The sequence below is a fragment of the Microtus oregoni genome, unplaced genomic scaffold (genome assembly GCF_018167655.1).
Source record: "Microtus oregoni isolate MIOR12 unplaced genomic scaffold, Mior012 000056F_ref0000123, whole genome shotgun sequence".
In the NCBI taxonomy this organism is placed as follows: Eukaryota; Metazoa; Chordata; class Mammalia; order Rodentia; family Cricetidae; genus Microtus; species Microtus oregoni.
This window is the reverse complement of record NW_024543832.1, coordinates 8,598,424-8,619,220: the sequence shown is the minus strand read 5'-3', so window position 1 is coordinate 8,619,220 and position 20,797 is coordinate 8,598,424. Positions and strand designations below refer to the sequence as shown.

General features: G+C 53.4%; 1 protein-coding gene and 1 long non-coding RNA gene across 10 annotated transcripts; one reads left to right on the top strand and one right to left on the bottom strand.

The window, feature by feature from the left end:
- The first annotated feature begins 1,632 nt into the window (after positions 1-1,632).
- Arhgef40 (Rho guanine nucleotide exchange factor 40) lies at positions 1,633-20,616 on the top strand. 9 transcript variants are annotated; one of them, XM_041638981.1, is made up of 25 exons: positions 1,633-1,997; positions 4,415-4,612; positions 5,228-6,437; positions 6,557-6,721; positions 7,128-7,242; positions 7,852-7,948; positions 8,061-8,141; positions 8,254-8,370; positions 9,897-9,992; positions 10,084-10,199; positions 10,458-10,584; positions 12,150-12,272; positions 12,347-12,490; positions 12,878-13,488; positions 13,589-13,823; positions 14,095-14,181; positions 15,546-15,761; positions 16,623-16,793; positions 17,496-17,673; positions 18,620-18,724; positions 18,920-19,063; positions 19,500-19,642; positions 19,801-19,828; positions 19,911-19,955; positions 20,363-20,616. In XM_041638981.1, exons 1-24 carry the CDS (start codon positions 1,995-1,997, stop codon positions 19,931-19,933), a joined length of 4,533 nt encoding a protein of 1,510 aa, XP_041494915.1. In that variant the 5' UTR covers positions 1,633-1,994; the 3' UTR covers positions 19,934-19,955; positions 20,363-20,616. The 9 variants fall into 9 exon arrangements, with proteins under 9 accessions (XP_041494915.1, XP_041494914.1, XP_041494921.1 ...); XM_041638980.1 differs by having other exon boundaries at positions 20,070-20,616; XM_041638985.1 differs by having other exon boundaries at positions 1,634-1,997; positions 19,512-19,642; positions 20,070-20,616.
- LOC121438643 lies at positions 5,074-7,542 on the bottom strand. The gene is made up of 3 exons (XR_005973106.1): positions 7,226-7,542; positions 6,677-6,733; positions 5,074-5,094 (listed from the first exon to the last, which is right to left on the bottom strand). It is a non-coding gene; the product is annotated as an uncharacterized LOC121438643 (long non-coding RNA).
- Positions 20,617-20,797: the final 181 nt, after the last annotated feature.

The following is a 20,797-nucleotide window of genomic DNA, read 5'->3' as shown; positions in this document are numbered from 1 at the left end:
TTTGCTACGTTTCAAAGAACACACATTACATAAAGCACAGAGAAAGGGATCTGTAATGCAGGAGAGGGCCTATTTGAATATCTTCCCATCTCCCTTATCAAAGAGCACACACCTCACAGATTACATTGTACACACATATAGGTAAGTCATGCCTATGGAGAAAGGGCTGTTTAAGCACACACACACCCCATGGAAAGAAGGGGTTAGCCTGTTCAAACCTTCCGGATGATTTTCCCATTGTGTGTGTCTATGTCTCACTGCCTATGTAGGGAACCTTGGATTCTACCAAATGATCTGGGTATGAGAACCGCTAAGTTCCAGTATGGGAAGGTTCAGTCTTTCCACACCAAGGACAGGTGAGCTAGATTGTAGGCCATGATGAGCAAGGTTCGTGAAACATCATCTAGAAAAGCTTCCCAAGAAGGTCTCCACAGCCTACTTCAGGGCAGTATTTACCCGGCAGACACCAGGGGGGTAGCAAAATCTCATTCTCTTGGCTCCTGTGCATTAATGATAAGGAAAGTGGGGAGTCTAGCTTGCCAGAAGGTTAGAACCAGTTCCATCTACGCGGGTCTAGCCTAAGGTCATAGGGTTCCCCTTCCCGAGGTTCTGTTTGAATCCTATGAACCAGATGGCTCTTTCCTTGAGTTTCTTCCTTCCCCAGACCCAGAGGGGAAAAGGCAGTTTCTCCTGAGGGGAGAAGTGTCATTTGTCACAGAGGCCCTTCCCTCTCCTCGGTGCTGTTGCCTGGGTTCCGTCGTTGCAACCTCATCGGACTGTAACCACCGCTACACATCTTTTACACAAACTTTACCCTCATCCTGCAGTGACAGTACCTTTAAGTTCTCTCTGGGAACTGGGAAGCTCTCAGATCGCCTCGCAAAGGTCCACCTTTTGGGCGAGTACGCTGTGACTCAGAGGTAACCCCTTGCTGTGCTGAGGTCGCCCAATCTCTTCTGGGAGAACCCACCTGTCTTTCATTTCCCACGCAGAAGCGATACTGTTTGTCGGTGGGACATAAGGGGTGAGCCTAGAACTTTTGAAAGGAATCTAGCTCCTTTAGTCTGCAGAGTAAGATAACAGTCACTGTGGAGAACCCTAGCGGTGGCGGGCCACTATCGCCCTGCAACAAGCCAGATCTAGCTAGCATCAGTACCAGTATGGGATCCAGGCCAGGAGCTGCTGCCTCCCCTCCTTCATCCTCATACAGGGGTATGAGGTTCAGAAAAAGGCAGAGAGGAGCAACTCCGAAAACGCGCCCATACCCTACAGAAGGATCGTGATCCAGAGGCACGACACCCACCCCCATGCCAAGCCTTTGCTTCTCCATAATTCCCCTCTCATCCCCCGCCCTCCCCAGGCAGCACACAGAAGCCCATTGTAGTTGTCTGGACTCTCGAGACCCAAGAAGGTGGAAGGGGAAGAAGGGCGGGCAAACGCCCAAGGCTGGGGGATCCCCTACTTTCTCTGCCCTCAGCTCTACCTGCGGGGAACCGGAGCGTGTGGCCACGGACCGCAGGGAGAAGCGTCATGAGTCTCAGAGATGGAAGAAGGCTTCTGGCCGCTCGACAACCTCGATCCTAGACGAGAGATCTCTGCAGCGTCCAGAAATAAGGCTGAACGGATCACGCAGAGCGAGAGGACGCGGGAAACCCGGGGCGTCCTCGGCTGGGCGGTTCTCGGAGGGGGCGGGGGCGGGGCGGGCTGGCAGTGGACAGCGAGGGGAGCGGAGGCGAGGCTTGCGACGGAGGGGGCGTCTCGGCTGGGGTCCCGGGCTGGGCGGGGCGGTGCAGGCGGCCGTCTCGGCCCTCCCTGGCGGGGCCCCGCGGCCTGGGCGCCCCAGCGAGTGAGCGAGCGAGCGGACGGAGCCGCGGCCGCCGTGCGAGCTGTCCTGCAGCCAGACCCGGCGAGATCGAGCGCCGGCAGGGAGGCGGTGGCCGACGGGCCCCGCCGACCCACCCGCCGGAGAATCGGACGCCTCCGGACGTTGAGCCATGGTGAGTCCCGCGTCGCATCCCGGTGTTCCCTCGGCCTTCGTGCAGCCCGCTCCGAGTCCCCAGCCCCATGCCTTCTGTGCCTGCCTAGCGCTGCTGGGCGCCCCGAAGACTCTCCACCCTCCCATCCCCCTTCTTTTCTTCTATCTGCCGGCCGCTGCCTGCCCAGTCCCCACCGTACTCGGTGACCCTTTCTTTCTTCTCTGCAGCCTCCCCATCTTTCCGTGATCTTTGCACACAGCCCACCCCCGGCCTTCTCTGTCCTACCCAGTCTTCTGCTCCCGAAACTTCCCTCCCCCTCCCCATCCCAGTTTTTCACTCCTGGAGACCCTCTGCGAGTTGGTATGGTGGCAGCCCTGGAAAGGGCTCTGCCTCGGGTCATGAGAACTGACCTGCCTGGAACCACCATTTTCCATCCCTGTCCCCAAGCCGGTGAGGTGGGCCCACCCATCCGGCCCTGAGGGACTCGTCACAGCTGTGGCTGGGTCAGGGCCAAAGGGCATGTCCAAAGGGAAATTCCCTCACAGAAAGGGGGCAGTTTGAGGGTGGGTAGGGGGTGTTCCGCAGTACCAGTGGGCGTGACGTATCCAGAGCCAAAACCAGAGTTTTGGGACAAAGTTCCCCAAGGCTCACGCCGCTGCAGGGAACAGGAGCCTGCCTCAGAGCCCTCCCGCTGCAAGGAGGGAACTGGATGGAATCCTATGCACGAGGACGAGGCTCCGAGGGCAGCGACTCAGGGTACCAGAAGCCCGTGTCAACGGGATCGAACGCTAAGCCTGGAACTTTCCGGCCAGACGTACCCTGAAAAACTACGGCAGGAGTGGGCTCTGCTAGCGAGGGCGCCCACTGTCCAGACGGTGCAGCCTACCGCACTCACTGCAGAGTGGAGGAGGGGGAGAGGCCCTGCCCGGGGCGATGCCTACGGAGAGAGCCCGGGAGGCATCACCCTGCTCAGGGGGTTGGAGCTAGACAGGAACTAGGCCAGTGAGAGCTGACTCAGTCTCGCCTGTCTTTCTGGTCCCCGCCGATCAGAGGCCTGGTGTCTTGGGCTCCTGCCCACCTCCGCCTGCTCCAGACCCCTCCTCCCCTCCTGCTGAGGCCGTTTCCTGTGGCTGCGACTCTTGTTCAGCCGTGAGCTCACCGCCCCTAATGGGTTGCAGCTGCTTAGCTACTCATGCTGTAGCGCCCCGATCCTAACTTCAGAGCCCAGGCCCACTCAGCCTCACCCCTACCCTTTTTCCCCACCCACGTACACAGTCCCGGCAACACTGAGGGTCTGTCTGCTCGCCCACACCTTGGGGCCGAGTCTGAGCGCTGATAATACAGAATGCTGGTCTCTGGGGGTGACTGAATACCCTAATCTTTTCAAACAGCCGGGATTAAGCAACTCTGGCTGGAGAGTAAAACAAGCAATTTTTGTCTTGGAGCGAAACCAGGACTGTTTGCTATGGGTTGAGAGCTCGGTAAATATTGCAGAGTGCCCCATTCTTTGTTTACAACAAAGACGTTTGAGAAAAGAAACTAAAAAGCCATTTTGAAAGATTTGCAAAGAAACAGACCCGAGGGATTTTGTTTAGGGAATGAGCTGAAGAAAGTTACCCCAATGATTCACTTAGGGAAGTGGGTCAGAATGGGACATGGCTTAGTCTTTGAGACTAGATAAAATGTTTAGTCTTTGAGGTCCAGGTAAAATTCAACGGGATTGCATAGCATCAAGACTTCTCCTCTCTTCTGCAAGAGTTCCATTTGTCTCTATCTTCTTTCACGTGGCCCCAGCCAGTTCATGACAGCCAATCCGGCAGGCTCTGTGAATGGAAGAAAAGGATGCCACAAAGAACTGAGACAGCCACAGGCTTATTGTCTTCTTTCTTCCCACCTATCAGTCAGCCATCTCTAGGATGCCATGGTTTGTGGGTGGGCACACCTCCACTTATGATAAAGGTATCCGGATGGTGAGTTCTGGGAAACTCTATTGGCTAGATGGCTATGTAGAAACCCTTCCCCATCTACCAGAATTCATGACCATCAGGGAGGTCAAGTGGCCCAACCTGTGCAGGTGAATCCATGCAGTCACCCTAATTTACAAGTACCTGGAACAATCCTGATCAGAGTCATTCATAACAAAGTCTCCCTGCATCTCTAAAGCCAAGGTCTCAGAGCTTAAATGTGAAGCCAGGGTAAACCTGGATGTACTGACTAACCAAACCCCATTCCTATCCTTAAATGTGAAGCCAGGGTAAGCCTGGAGGTACTGACTAACCAAACCCCATTCCTATCCTTTGGCTCATTCAGCCAGCATTTTCTGATTACCCGCTGTGCTCATATGATCTAGGACATAGCTATCTGCAGACCAGCGACCTGCCCAAGAGCCGTGCTAGTGTAAGCTCTAGTTATCTATAGCTTGGTCTTGTCTCTCCCAGGAGCCTGAGCCAGTGGAGGATTGTGTGCAAAGCACACTGGCTGCCTTGTACCCACCCTTTGAAGCCACAGCACCGACCCTGTTGGGCCAAGTGTTCCAGGTGGTGGAGAGGACTTACCAGGAGGATGCGCTGAGGTACACGCTGGACTTCCTGGTACCTGCTAAACACCTGCTTGCCAAGGTCCAGCAGGAAGCCTGTGTGAGTGGCTGTTAACCCTTTTCTGTCAGGCTAATTTCCACCCACTTAGAGACACAGTCTTCCCAATCCTGTTCTCCACAGGAACCCTTAGGTCTCATTTACTGACCTCCCACTGACTGTGACCACTCAAACACTAACACATATACAGGTATATTTATTTTCCTTAACTATAGACTCTTAACAAACATCAACTTCCCCCCAAAAAGACCCTGACTTTTTCAGAACAAGTTTCAAACATGTCCTCCTTGTGAATGTCTTAGGATACTCCCTCAGACTCAGACGTGATTCAGAAAAGTCTTCACTCTGCAGATAGAAACACCAACAGTCTTTGATTTTGCCAAGGCAGTGGCATCTGGTGATGCTGTACTGACTGGGTCCTTACCTTCCCACATACGCAGCTGGCTGTCTAGGAAAGCTTCCTTCCACCAAAGGATCAACGACTTTGGTTCTTTCCTCTGCCACGTGGTCTCCTTTCCTGTCCCCTAGGGGTTTTAACCCACCAGATGTAAGGCCAGCCCTGCCTAGTGTAGACTCATCCTCACAATGCCCCTCCCACTGCTTGCTGGTTTCTTCAGCAGAGGCCTTGAGTATAGCCTCTTGCTTCTTTGTTTCCAGGCCCAGTATAGTGGATTCCTCTTCTTCCACGAGGGCTGGCCACTCTGCTTGCATGAGCAGATAGTGGTACAGCTAGCAGCCCTTCCCTGGCAGCTGCTGCGCCCTGGCGACTTCTACCTGCAGGTAGTACCCTCAGCAGCCCAGGCTCCCCGTCTGGCACTGAAATGTCTGGCCCCAGGAGGTGGACGGGTCCAGGAGCTGCCAGTGCCCAATGAAGCCTGTGCCTACCTATTCACCCCCGAGTGGCTGCAAGGCGTTAACAAGGACCGGCCAACAGGGCGCCTCAGCACCTGCCTCCTGTCTGCACCCTCTGGAATTCAGAGGCTTCCCTGGGCTGAGCTCATCTGCCCAAGATTTGTGCACAAAGAGGGCTTCATGGTCGGACATCAGCCAAGCACACCACCTCCGGAACTGCCCTCTGGACCTCCGGGGCTTCCTAGCTCTCCACTCCCCGAGGAGGTGCTGGGTACCCGGAGTCCTGGAGATGGACACAATGCCCCTGCTGAAGGTCCAGAGGGAGAATATGTAGAACTGTTGGAGGTAACACTGCCTCATATGAGGGGAAACCCCGTAGATGCTGAGGCCTCGGGCCTCTCCAGGACCCGCACAGTGCCCACCCGTAAGAGTACTGGAGGGAAGGGCCGGCACCGGAGACACAGGGCATGGATGCACCAGAAAAGCCTAGGGGCTCGGGACCAGGATGGGGCACGCCCACCTGGTGAGGGGAGCAGCACTGGGGCCACTTCGGACTCACCCCCAGGAGCTGAGGCGGACCCAGAAGCAACAGCCCTGGAGTCATCTGAGCCCCCAGCAGAGGCTCTGGGGGAGGCCTCTGAATCCTGCCTCCTGGCAGGGGAGGCTGGAGGACCACCTGGTACCCCTCGAAGAACAGGCAAAGGAAACAGAAGAAAGAAGCGGGCTGCGGGCAGAGCTGCCTTGAAAGGGGATGGTAACCCAGTCAGCTCCAGGGACAAGGAAGCGACTAGGCATCAGGAAGCCCCCGTCAGCCTGGCCTCACCCAGTGAACAGGAACCTGCAGAATGCAGCCCGCTTAAGGAGAAAGAGGATTCTGAAAAGCCAGAGTCTGAACCAAAAGAGGAATTCAAGCCAGCAGACGGAAAAGAGCCTGCACCCCCAGAAGACAGAGGGCCTCCAGAAGAGGGGATCAGAGAGAGTGAACAAGAGGAGTCGATCCCGGTGTGTACAGCAGGTGAGATGACAGGCCCAGGGGCAAGGGCCAGGGCAGGCTGGGCCTCGGGAAGGGGACTGGAGGAGAAGCTGTGGTCTAGCTGGTAACAGAATAGAGTAACTCTGCCTCTATCTGCACAGGATCCACAGGTCCAGGGATCATCCTATCTGACCCCCCAAAACAGCCTCTGGAGACTTTGCAGGATGTAAAAGACAGCACCCCAGAAGAAACACCCCCAGTTTCCATCTTGGATAACCCACCTGTAGCTTGGGACTTGATGGCATCAGGATTCTTCGTTCTGACTGGTCAGTGGGCATCTGTGAATAAGAGGAAAGGGGCTGGGGAGATGGCTCAGCTGGTAAAGTGCCCGCTTCACAAGCAGGAGGGCTGAGTTCAAATCCCCAGCACCCACAGGAAAGCTGGACACGGCACTGATCTGTAACCCAGCGCTGGAAGGAAAAGGGAACTGGTGTTCATTGCCCAGGCAGTCTAGCTGAGCCAGAGATAATCCAAGTTTAGTGAGAGTTCCTGTGGAAAATGATCGCAAAAGAGCTTACATTGACCTCTGGCCTCCACACACGTACACGTGTATGCACACAAACAAGGACATGCCAAGCACACACACAGGGAGGGTGGGCAGGAGGGAAGGTGGTGGGGAGATAGTCAAAGGTTGCTCCCAGCCAGGATAGCCTGGCCGTTTTCTGTCTTCAGGAGGGGTCGATCAGACTGGGAGAGCTTTGCTGATGATCACACCTCCGTGCCTGCCTGAGGAGCCCTCAGAAGAGACATTGAGCAGCGCCCTTCGTTACCTGCACTCGCTGCTGAGGTAAACGCGGCCAGCTTCAGCACCCTGGGCCTTAGCGCAGTCGCAGTCGGGGGAGCTGCTTTCTTTCTCAAGGCACTGCCTGCGACTTCCAGGCCTCGGTTTCCAGGCCGTCCACCTTGACCAATTCTGACTTCCAGGATGGCTTCGTGGTTTTCAAAATCAACACTGCTGGCTCTTTCGCCTCTGCGGTAGAGCCCAGATTATCAGTGCGCAGAATCATTCAGACAGCAAATACTTTGTGACGCTGAGTACCTCAGATAAACGCTAAGGCCTTGGATGTATCCATCATAGCACATCGAGTTTTAGTCCTCCCACCCAGTAGCCATGTCAGTGTAGGCTTGTGATTGTTAGGTCGCCTGCTGGGCAAATGTCCCAGACCTCGGCCGTTTGCTCATTGCTTCCCAAATATAGTAGCGTTAACTTCTGAAGGCTGTTAGCACCAAGCCAGATGACCTGCGCTTTCTTCTGTTCTGTTTGCTGTCTCCTCAGCGTGTGCACGTGCGCACACACACACATACACACACACACACATGCACGCACGTGCACATACACACGCACACACATGCACGCACGCACACATGTCTTTTTTGGTTCTCCTTACCTCCACAGGCCTGATCTCCAGTTATTGGGGCTAACCACCCTGCTTGACCTTCGCAAGGCACCCCCACTGCCTCCAGCACTTATTCCTGCCTTGAGTCAGCTTCAGGTAATCAACAACCCGTGACAGGCATGTCTCGAGGTCCTCGCTTTTCTCCAGTGGCAGCCATGCCAGGCCATCCAACTGTCCAAAGTTTAGGGCTATTTTTCTTTGCACTTAGGACTCAGGCAACCCTCCGCTCATTCAGCGGCTGGTGATTCTCACTCATGAAGACCCTCCACCTGAACTCTGTGGACTTAAGGTAGGTTCTCGTCCACTACTGTCCCCCCCACGTCAGCGAGGGAAAAGGGAGGGGAAGCTCACTGAATCCCAAGGGGCCTGCGCAAAACTCTCCTGCTTTCCTGTGTCTACAGGGAGCTGAGCCATTGTCAGAAAAGGACCTGAAAAGAGTGGCCAAGCCAGAGGAGCTCCCATGGGACTTGGGGGGTCACAGGGACCTCTCCCCCAACCACTGGGTGGAGATACATCAGGTAAACAGCACCTAGAAATCTGAGAGCTGGAAATGTAGGCGGAAGACAAAGACAGGCATAACCATGGGGCTGGGAGAGATACGGTTCCGTTCAGTTCACAAAATAGTTCTGACTCCTGAACCTTGATCAGATGCTGTTGGCCGCTGTGAAGATGGGAAGGGTTCGCTAAATTATTTTTTTATCTTATGTGTATGAATATTTTGCCTGCATATATGTATATGCTCCACATACATGTATTTTCAGGCACACATGTGCCAGGTGCCCAGAAAACCCAGAAGAGGGCATCTGATACCCGGGAATTGGAGTTTCAGAAGGTTGTGAGCCACCCTGTGGGTCTGTGTACTCAACACAAGTTCTCTGCAAGAGCAACAAGTGCTTTCAACCTGTAAACTGTCTTTTCAGTTACCACCCACCTTTGTAATATTTTTTAATTTTGTAAGATTTGTTTCATTTTTAAGCGTGTACATGTGTCTCTGTGTCTGTGTAAGTAAACGCCACGCATGTGGGTGTCCCTAGAGACTGGAGCCATCAGAACCACATGTGAGTGCTGGGAATCAAACCTGGGTCCTCTGGAAGAAAAATACCACTGAGCAATCTTTCCAGCTCCCTGCCCCCCAAGTGTGTCAGATTATTAACCTTAATGGATGCTTTCTAGTAGGGGCTTTTAAGATATAAAACACGCAGGGAAGTATTTGTGATAGCTTTGTTGGTGTCTAGAAAGTGCTCGGAGTTGGTTCCATGTGACTTTACATCACTTCTGGAGATGGTGCCTTTAGTGCCTTCTCTCTCTCTCTCTCTCTCTCTCTCTATATATATATATATATATATATATCCACAAGGTGCAGGATCTTCCCCCTTGGCGTGGTCTCTAGAGAGCCTCTGTCGCTTACCTTCACGCTTCTCTGAACCTAAGTGTAGTAAGTGCTTAAGAATAGAGGAATCAGCGTGATCACAGTTGACTACAAATAGTTCTTAGCGCAGAAGATATGGAGAGCTGGAGACGGGGCTTGGCAGAGTGAAGACCAAGGCAGGATGGCAAAGGAAACTCACATACCAAGCTGTCCTGTGTGCTGCAACCATTCCAGTGCCAGGCTGATATCACTTCCTTAGATTTTACAAAATCTATATTTATTCTGACTTTACTATTGAATAAAATGAATTTTAGGAATTGTGGGCTTGCCCAATATTGTATAACTTGGAAGCAACAAACTCAGAAACAAACTAAACCTAGCATTATTTCCACAAAGGTCACCAGGACTCCATCTCCATCCTGTGGTTTTTTTATTTTATTTATTTGTTTATTTGTCTCTACGTTTATTTATTTTCCTTTCTTTGTTTTTGAGACAGGGTCTCTCTTTATAACTCTGGCTGTCCTGGGACTGAGTATGCAGGCCAGCTGGCCTCAGACTCAGAGATCCACCCACCTCTGCCTCCCGAGTGCTGGGACTACAGAAAGACCCGCTATGCCCATTGTGTTTCTTACCCTGAACCCGGCCCTTACCTCCATCTCTGTATGTGGATTGCAGGAGGTGGCAAGGCTGTGCAGCTTGTGCCAGGGTGTGTTGGCCTCTGTGCAACAGGCCATCAAGGAGCTAGAGGGAGCAGCGGAAGCAAAGGAAGAGGTGTAGACCCAGGTGGACTAATGGCGGGTGTGGAAGGGGTGGGACTGGGGTTGGCGCGTTAGTGGAACTCCGAGTATCTCCGTGTCCCAAGGAGGCGGTGGGAACGCCCGAGCCCCTGCGAAAGGTGCTGGCAGATCCTCGGCTGGCGGCGCTACAGCGGACTGGAGGAGCAGTCCTGATGCGCATGCGCTCCACCCACAGCAGCAAGTATGAGAGTCGGGTGTGGCTGTGGCGAGGCAAATGGGGGTGCGGGGAGGCAGGTCGCAGAGAGGTGACCTAACCCTGAAGTGACAGATAATTTTTATTCTGCTTTTACCTGTAAGATGCCGTGCCTTTACACTTATAACCCTCGCAGCCTCATTCCCGTTGTCATGACACCTGCGATGTTTGCATCCCTGCGGATACAAAGGCAGAACTGGTGAGCTTGACAAGGGCAGAGACTCAGTGTCGTCTCTCTTTCCCCAGGCTAGAGGGTCCAGGCCCAGCTGTGTTATACCAGGAGGTAGATGAGGCCATCCACCAACTTGTGCGTCTCTCCAACCTACGCGTGCAGAAGCAGGAACAACGCCAGCGCTTGCGCCAACTCCAGCAGGTGAGGAGATTCCCCAAACCCTTAGCCTGGAAGCCTGGCCCCTGCTTAACCGCATCCCTCCTTCCTCCCTTGGAGGTCAGTCATAGAAGTGTGAGACTCAGCACGAGGGCAGGAGCATCTCTGCACCAGCAGAAAGAAGCCAGAAGGTCAGCCTCCTGTCTGTCTTTGGTCAGGATCATTAGATATTGTGGGAAGTGTTCGCCGCCCAAAGGGAACCCTGGAATCAGCTGGTTGGCTCGGTGCAACCGAGTTTTGATTTGTTTGGGAGTCTTCTGAGAGGAGATCTGATGTGGCCCAGATTGGCCTGGAAGTCACTATGTAGCTGGTGCTCCTCATGCTCCCGCCTTCATCGCCTTGCGGGGATGCCAGCCTAACTGAGCCTGGTAGTTAATAGCTGAGCTCTTTGGCTCCACATTTTCCTTGACTCCTTATGTGTTACCATTCTCCAAAATGGAGGAAAAAAGGCCCTGTCTCCTCCTACATTGTTAGCCACTGAAAGGAACCACAGGCCTCTTAAGATTCAAGAATAAGACTGGCTTCTCTGAACCTTGGTCCTTCTCTTCTGGATTTAAGCTCTGTGGGAGTTTGCTGTCTGTGCACTGTGAAGGGAAGAGGGACTTAAAATCTGGTGTTTTTCCTTAGCTCCTGTACTGTGAATATATACCCCGTGGATCTGTATGTAGGTATAAAAGGGTCATCTCAAAGTCAGTGCTAAAGGGAGCCAGGGTTTTTGTGTTCTGAGGCTGCCTGCTGGCTTCTGTTGTTCCATCCAGGGTTATCCCCTACTAATAGATATCCCTGCCCATTTAAAAACCTACTTTGAAAACAGAATTTGGATGTAAAAGTGTTTAGCTTTGAGATCTAGCTCTGGTATGTATAGATGTTGCTGCCGAGTTGCCCGTCCTGTACAGACAGCACACAGGTGGGTAGGATGGGGCGTGAAGTCAGTAGAGGACTCCAAAAGTGCTCTCGCTGGCACTGACTTTGAGGAACATTCTGAGACTTCTTATTTTCCAGCTGCTCCACCCTAGCTTCCAGGCTTTCTTCGGAGGAAAAAATTAGTCAAGCATTTCAGAAAGAGTAGGAGATTCTCTACAGTAGGAAAGTTGGACTGGAACTGGATACACACAGACATACACACTCACACACACATACACACGCACACACACATACACACGCATGCGCGCGCACACGAGCACACAACACACGCATCTCCTGGGCTGTCTTCAGGCTTGCTGCCTAGGTTCCTGCTCACCACACATTAGATGTAGAATTCCTCTTGGCCCTGTTATCCAAGGAATTTTCATCCCTCCTTTCTTTGGTGCGAGTCCGTCTTATTTGTTTCCTCATCCTGGCCTGGCCCTGGCACAATAACCCCGGTCTCCTCCCAGCTCTGATCCTACAGCACTTTACCAAAGATGGCATAGCCAGCTTCTCATTTAATCCTGTGAAAACTGTTGTCATTCACGGTATGAGTCTCACAGCACTAGAGAGACTGCATTTGGGGTGATGGCAGCCAAGTGGGTCTTAGCCTGGCCCGGTCACCACCTCCCCTTCCCTCTCAGGTGTTGCAGTGGCTTTCTGGCCCAGGGGAAGAGCAGCTGGCCAGCTTTGCCATGCCGGGGAACTCACTCTCGGTCTTGCAAGAGACAGAACTGCGGTTTCGGGCTTTCAGCACTGAGGTGCAGGTAACGACTGAGAGGAGTTGGGGGTGGGGGTCACGGGGAGAGGACCAGGTCTGAGCTCAGATCCCTCTCTCCAGGAGCGCCTCGCCCAGGCCCGGGAAGCTTTGGCTCTGGAGGAAGACATCGCCTCCCAGAAAGTTCTGGATGTCTTCGAACAACGGCTGGAGCAGGTTGAGAGTGGCCTCCATCGGGCGCTCCGGCTGCAGCGCTTCTTCCAACAGGTGGGTGCAGAGCGCCCTCCTGAGCCGATTTTCTCTCTTCAGCCTGGAGAAGTTGGTCAGGCGGCGGCTAAGAGTGGTACCTTAGAAGCCTGTCTCCTTGACTCTGGCTTTTAGCTTGCCCAGGCTGAATGACCCGAGGTAGGTCCTTTGAAGACATTTGCACATCTGCTGTGAAAGTTAGGTGAGGCACTGTTTGAAAGCAATTAGTACAAGCTTAACTCCGTGCTGTGTGTGTAAGTACTAGCTCCTCTGTGTCCGTGCCATCTCCAAGGTTATGCTGTGATGCTGGGCAGGCCCCAAGGGAGCCATTGGCGGTGGGATACGTGTTTCGAAGTGGCGTGTGCCCTTACCTTTTTCCTCCACCTACAACCTGTTTGGCTTTTGTAGGCTCACGAATGGGTAGATGAGGGTTCTGCTCGGCTGGCGGGAGCTGGACCTGGGCGTGACGCTGTGCTGGCAGCCCTAGCCCTGCGGCGGGCCCCGGAGCCCAGTGCGGGCACCTTCCAGGAGATGCGAGCTCTGGCTCTGGACCTGGGCAGCCCAGCAGTCCTTCGAGAATGGGGCCGATGCCGGGCACGCTGCCAAGAGCTGGAAAGAAGGATTCAGCAGCAGCTGGGAGAAGAGGCCAGTCCTCGAGGCCACAGAAGACGACGGGCAGACAGCGCCAGCAGCACAGGGGCCCAGCATGGAGCCCACAGCCCTTCACCCAGCCTCAGCTCCCTGCTTCTTCCCAGCAGCCCTGGACCACGGGCAGCCCCATCACATTGCTCTCTGACCCCGTGTGGGGAGGACCATGAGGAGGAAGGCCTTGAGCTAGCTCCAGAAGTAGACGGAAGACCTCCGAGGGCTGTGCTGATCCGAGGCCTGGAAGTCACCAGTACTGAAGTGGTGGACAGGACGTGTTCACCCCGAGAACACGTGCTGTTGGGTCGGGCTGGAGGACCAGATGGGCCCTGGGGAGTAGGCACCCCTCGAATGGAGCGCAAACGCAGCATCAGGTGAGAGTTCAGACCGGGAGAGAACTGCCGGGGACAGCGACTCTTTCCCATGCCAGAGTGATGCCTAGTGATGCCTCTGCTACTCTGGTTGTGCCTACAGTGCCCAGCAGCGTCTAGTGTCGGAACTGATTGCCTGTGAGCAAGAGTACATCACCGCTCTGAATGAGCCGGTGCCACCGCCTGGGCCCGAGCTCACTCCCGAGCTTCGTTGCACCTGGGCCGCGGCCCTGAGTGCCCGAGAGAGACTTCGCAGCTTCCACGGATCGCACTTCCTACAGGAGCTTCAGGGCTGTAGCACCCATCCCCTGCGCATTGGGGCCTGCTTCCTTCGCCATGTGAGCAACCCACTAAACTCCCAAATCTTCTCCCTTCCCGCATTCTGCCCTATCTACAGTCCCCCTCACTTCTCCCCCTCCCTCCCTCTTGTGCGGTCCCTCAACTTGGCCCAGTGTTACTTGTCTTCGGGTGTTCTATGAACTTCACTGTTGATTCCTGGCCAGCAGAGTGCTGTCCGCTTATCCCTCCTCGGGCTGTGGGGATGGGAGAAGAAAAGCATCCACAGGTCCCTCACCAGGGACACTTACTACGTCTTCCTTACTGGTACAGGGGGACCAGTTCAACCTCTATGCACAGTTCGTGAAGCACAGACATAAACTGGAGACTGGTCTGACTGCACTCACCCCCTCGGCCAAGGTAAACCTCCCTAAGAAAAGTGAGTCGATGAGATGGCAGGAAGGTATGCTTCCCTCCCAGACCGGCCTCTGAGTTCCAGCCCAGAAACAACATGGTAGAATGAGAGAAGTGGTTCCTGAAAATGTGTCGTGTTCTGACTGCACGCACGTGTGCACACACACAAAGTACAATGAGAAAATTTTGTAAGAGAAGGAACCAGGAAGACCTAAAAACTCACCCCAGCTTGACCTCTCAGAGAACACAACCCTTCACGAACTCATTAAATAGTCCAGGTTGGTCTTGAATTTACTGAGATCGGCCTGCCTCTGCCTCCCAAGTGCTGGGATTAAAGGCGTGCGCCACCACTGCCTGGCAGATTTATTTATTTTTATTGTATGCGTGTGGCTGTTTGCCTGCACATATGTATGTGGTACGTATGTGTACTGCACTGTACCCAGTGCACAAGGAGGCCAGAAGAGGGTATCAGGTCACCTTAAAGTGGAGTTAAAGACACTTAGGAGACACTATGTATAGGGTGCCGGGAATTGAGCCCAGGTCCTCTGCTCCTGACTGCTGAGCTGTCTCTTCAGCCCCTAAGCCTGTTTCTGCGTGTGATAACCAAGGGCAGTATGCACTTTGTCCGGCTCACCGGCGCTTGAGGGTCAAAGGAGTTCGCGTGAAAGGTGTAAGCATAAGTGGCTGAGAGCTGGCTCCCCTTCAGCACAAGACAGCTACATCTCCTGGGGCCCTGCCTGCCTCCTTTCCTTTTTAAAATTACACTGTGTGTGTGGGGGGGGGGTGCGTGCACGTGTGTGCCAAGCATGTGTGAGGAAGTCATAGGACGGTTCACAGAAGCTAGTTCTCTCCTTTCACCACCGGACTCCCAGGGATGGAGCTTGATTCCCAGGCTTGGTGACAAATGCCTTTAGCTTCTGGGCCATCTCTTTGACATCTGTATTTTTTTCTCTTTATTTTGAAAAAAAAATTTTTTTTTACATTTTTCTTGAATGGTGTGTGTGTGTGTGTGTACGTGTCCACACATGCGTGTGTGTGTGTGTGTGTGTGTGTGTGGCCAGAGGAGAAACTCCATGAGTCAATCTCTCTGTCATGTGGGTCCCAGGGATGAAACTCGGGTTGTCAGGCTTGGTAGAAAACACGTTTACCCACTGAGCCGTCTTGTAGGCCCCTTGTTCTACCTTTAAGAGTATATCTCCAGGTCTTCCTCTGTTCCCCAAAGCGTATACCCCAGCCTATCACATCCGTGTCTTCAGATTTGGGCCCCGCCCCAGCCTCGGCCCCGCCCCAGCCCGGCCCCAGCCCCGGCCCCCACCCTGGCCCTGCCCTGGCCGCAGGTCTTCTCATCCCAGGCTATGGTTCTACCCTAGGGTTCTATGGAGAGCAGCCCTTGCTTGCCTCGGGCCCTTCAACAGCCCCTGGAGCAGCTGGCTCGGTATGGACAGCTCCTGGAGGAGCTCCTGAGGGAAGCTGGGCCTGAGCTAAGCTCCGAGCGCCAGGCGCTCAGGACCGCTGTACAGTTGCTCCAGGAACAAGAGGCCCGAGGCAGAGATCTGCTCGCAGTAGAAGCTGTGCGGGGCTGTGAGGTAAGGTCCCGGCCTTTGCTGACTCTTGTTCAAACTGTAACTCTGTGGCCTTAGAAACAGTGTAGGCAGCCGGGCGGTGGTGGTGCATGCCTTTAATCCCAGCACCGGGAGGCAGAGGCAGGCAGATCTCTGTGAGTTCGAGGCCAGCCTGGTCTACAAGAGCCTGTTCTAGAGCTACAGAGAAACCCTGTCTCGAAACAGTGTAGGCTGTGACCATAAAAGCAGACCCTAAGTCTGAGGGCCCTAGACTGTCTGTCCTTCATTGCCTCAATTACATCCAACACCCTCTGTTCTACATGAGCCCTGTGCTTGTCCGCTCCTTTCCTGGTTCTTCTTGCCTGTCTGTTTCCACGTGTCTAGCCTACTGCTTCTTACTCAACCTGATCTCTTTCCCACACTGATTCCGGATCAGGCTAGAACTGCACTCCCTCTAGATCGGTGGTTCTCAACCCATGGGTTGCAACCCTTCCAAGGTCAAATGACCCTTTCAATGGGGGCTGCCTAAGAACATCAGAAAACACAGATAGTTACATTACAATTCATAACAGTAGCAAAATTATGGCTATAAAATAGCAACGAAAATAATTTTATGGTTGGGGGTCACCACCTTATGAGGAACGGCTTTCGAGTGTCTCGGCACTAGGAAGGTTGAGAACCTCTGGTTTAGATGAACATACCCATGTTCTTTGCTGGCTTTCTTTCTGCATCTCCAGTACACAAAAACTTCACCATGGCAGGCTGGGCACAGACTTGGAGGAATTGCAGCTGCTAGGCAGTTGGGCATGAGAATCAGGGAAAGGATTAGGCTGAAGCCCTCCCTGACCAAGGCCCCTAACCAGCCGTCCCTTCTCCTTTCTCCAGCTAGATCTGAAGGAACAGGGACAGCTCCTGCATCGGGACCCATTCACCGTCTTTTGTGGCCGGAAAAAGTGCCTCCGCCACGTCTTTCTCTTCGAGGACCTGCTCTTGTTCAGCAAGTTCAAGGGCTCTGAGGGGGGATCTGAGACCTTCACCTACAAGCAGGCATTCAAGGTACATGGCATGGAGTAGGGATACTGAGCCATGGTCTTCATAAGAACTCAGGATATTCTGGAAGTTTAACCTCAAACAGGTTCAGAATCTCCATCACCTAAAATAGGTTTTGGTCTCTAATTAGTCATCAATTTTAGGGTGTCAGAAGACTTATGGAGGCATTTCAAGACAGAATGGAAAAAAGACCTTCCGAATGAGAACACATATGCCTGCTGGGTGGTGGTGGGCACAGTCCTTCAATCCCAGCACTCGGGAGGCAGAGACAGGTGGATCTCTGAGTTCCAGGCCAGCCTGGGCTACACAGAGAAATCCTGTCTCAAAAAACAAAAAACCCACACGTGTGTTTTGAGTTAAAGGTGGTACCTGGTATGTGAAGAGAAAAGACGTTACACAGACACCCCTTAACTTCACTGAAGTAGATAGAACTCAAGAGACAGGTCTTGCTTTGGGCACTAACCAGATATAAGCATCCATAGCAGCCCACAGTCCTGGGTCAGGTGGTACTAACGGTTTCCAAACTGTTCTGCGTTAGTTCCAGCTCTTCAGAGGTAGGGCAGAGGCAAAGGTCTGTGTTTGGAATAGCATACATAGGGGGTGTATCCTTACTAAAACCCTGGTAAGCTCTTGAGACAGTTGCTTCGTGTCTCCGTGAGCCCTCTTTTCCTTCTGTAAGTCAGGGCTGTCTCTCCTGCCCTCCCTCAGACTGCTGACATGGGGCTGACGGAAAACATCGGGGAGAGTGGGCTCTGTTTTGAGCTATGGTTTCGGCGACGGCGCACACGAGAAGCGTACACTTTGCAGGCTGCCTCTCCAGAGACCAAACTCAAGTGGACAAGTTCTATTGCCCAGCTGCTGTGGAGACAGGCAGCCCACAACAAAGGTGATGGGCGGACTAGATGGGTGGAGCTTGGAGTATGGAGATGACAGGATGCCTTCAGAGACAGCTCAAGGGCTGGTTCAAGCAAGAGCTATGGCCGAGACAGAACTATCCGTAAGGAAAGAGAAAGCTAGAAATTCTGAGGAAAGAGCAAATGTCTCCACAAGAGGTGCAGAACTGCTTACTGGACTGGGCTTAGGGGGACTGGTGTGACCCAGACCAATAGCTTTTCTTTGTTGTTGGTTGGTACTGGGCTTTGATTTGGGTTTCGTTGTTGTGATTTTCTGAATCATTCTATCAATCTGGAAAAGGCAAAGTGCTCTCTTCAGCTCAGCGTGACGGGAGGGTCGAGTAGGTGACACATGAAGCACTTGACAAGTCACGCAGACGCACAAAAGATGAGTTTTGCTCTTAATGTCTACGACAAACGTGCTTGTCATGCAAGTGTGAAGACCCGAGTTCAAATCCCTGAACCCACACAAAAGCCAGCAGTACTGCAAATGTAGTAACAGGGACATCTGTAATTTCATCACTGCTACAGAGCACATGGGAGACTGACAGGAATTTCCTCCAGAAGCTTGCCATGCAGCCATCCTGGCATATGCACACCAAAAACAATCAAGAGGTCAGCCATAAACACAGGGGAAAATGAAGATCAACTGACATCCAGTGTGCCCTAACCTCCAAATGTGTATTCCTCATCCACACCAGATGTGCAAATGCACACACACACACACACACACACACACACACCAGGTGCCAAATGGACAGGATGAACTATATAGCAAAGAACAGATGCATGTCTGAAGAGGCCAAACATCACCCTTATGGTCTATGCCGTGCTGGTCAAGGAAGGGGAGAAGGGGAGGGTAAGAGAGTCAACAGCAGTGTGCTAACCCTGAGGTGGGAGGGCCGAGAGAAGGTTGCAAACAGGGTCTCTGTTCCCTAGAGCTCCGCGTGCAGCAGATGGTTTCCATGGGCATTGGGAATAAACCTTTCCTGGACATTAAAGCCCTCGGAGAACGGACACTGAGTGCCCTGCTCACCGGAAGAGGTAAGGTCCAGGGTGCAGGGGGCGGGGCTGTGCTCCCAGTCAGGCCTTGACCAATGATAAAAAAGCAAAGGGGAGTCGTTAGGAAAAATACTGAGTCCTGAGTGGGCAACTCTTCCCAAAATGTGGGACTCCTCCAGGAGCCAGGAGGACTTTTCAACCCCAGCACCCCACCACCCCGCTCCCCACTCTCTGCAGCCGCCCGCACCCGGGCCTCCGTAGCGGTATCCTCCTTTGAGCATGCTGGCCCGTCCCTTCCCGGCCTCTCGCCGGGAGCCTGCTCCCTGCCTGCCCGCGTCGAGGAGGAGGCCTGGGATCTGGACGTCAAGCAGATTTCCCTGGGTGAGGCGCCTCTCAAGGGGTGGCCCCCAACCGCTGCCTATTGCTAAGCAATTCCTTTTTCTAGCCAAGTAGCCCAGTTGCCATGACAACTACATACAGCTTCCCCGTTGCTAAAAGAGCCTTCCATCTGGTTGCTAGGGAGATGCTTACAGCAGCCTTTTGCTAAGAAGCACTTCTGTACCTTTCTAGCTCTCCTTGAGTTTCTATGGAAACTGCCTCAGCTTCCTGTTGTACCCTCCCGGTTCACCACAGCAATTCTTAGTTTCCTGTCGCTTCTTCCCTGGTTGCTCTAATGATGCTGCTGACAGTTTCCTGCCTCTTGGTAGGGGGGTTCTCTTGCAAGTGGATTGCTATGGTGACTCGCAGCTCCCTGTTGTCAGAGGAGCTTGGTTGTTTAAGGTAATCTGGAAGAGTTTTATGCCTACTCTTATCCTAGCTTCCCCTCCAGCCTCAGAAACACTTGACTCTTCTGGAGATGGGTCCCCAGGACCAAGAACCGGCTCCAGCCTGCAGCCCCCGCACCCTGGGAGCAGCACTCCCTCTCTGGCCAGTGGAGGGATCTTAGGGCTCTCCCGGCAGGTAAGTCCCTGCAGTAAGGCTGGGAGCGGGTGCTCTCTTTCTGGGTAGGCTTTTCTGACCATCCGACATTGGGGAGTTTAGAGGAACTAGAGATTGGTCCTCTCAGCTGATGCCACAGATTGGGTTTATTATCCAGTCTGCCTTTCTCCTCTCCCCAGGCCTGGCTGAGAAGCATCAAGGTCAGAGGTAAAAAAAAAGCCTTAAGAAGCAGGGAGAGACGTACGCAATAGAGAAATGTCTAAACCCAGTGCCATTTCTGTGTCCTCAGAGTCATTCGCGAGCCCTGAGTGACCCCACCACGCCTCTGTGAGCGGTAAGTCAGCCATCCTTCTTCCACATCCAGCGTGCCTTCCTTCCTGGCCTCCAGTGCATGGGAGTCAGCTTCTTGCCTCTCCAACCCATCTCCCTCTTCTCTCCTGGCTTCCAGAGAAGATCCAGCACTTGACTGCGCCCCTGTCAGCATGTTTTAGGTTGAGATGCCAATGGGACAGAATGGAGGACTCATTTCCCTCCCTCTGCTTCCTGGACAGAGGGGGGCAAGGACCAGAGCTTCTCCTGTCGCTGGCTGCTCTCTCTAGCTCTCCCCTGCTTGGAGCTTGCTTTCTGCCCCCGGGGGCAGGGAAACATCCCTTCTCGCACGTTTCCCACCTGTGCTATGCACACCACCGCAGGACAGGCTCTGCTGACTGCCACCTCTCTTCTCGTCCCTGACTCTCCCAGGAGATTCATCTCTGCCAGGTCGAATGGAACCCCATTCTGGGGTATCATGGGAAATGAAGTGTTACAAGCCATTGAAGGAGATGGGTGGGCATTGCAGACTTTATATATGTAATTACTGTTATTATACTATTGCTATATTAAATGTATTTGCTCTCACTGTGCCTCCCAAGGGCCAGAGCAGGCCTCTGGATTACAGTGTTTGAACTAACTCGAGTTCTTCCCTATGAAGCTCCAACTAGGACTCAGAAAATAAAACCAAGGCCATAAAGTAGCGGTTCTGCCCTTTACTGGCCCAAAGCTGATAGCGTGGGAGGACGTGCCTCCCCCTCAGAGGTTCTAAGAAATTCAACGGGCTCTTTGAAGTCCCTCCTCCATTTTGCACCTACGTCTTGGAGCTGAGATGATCAGATGGGTCCATCATAACCCAGTAATTAT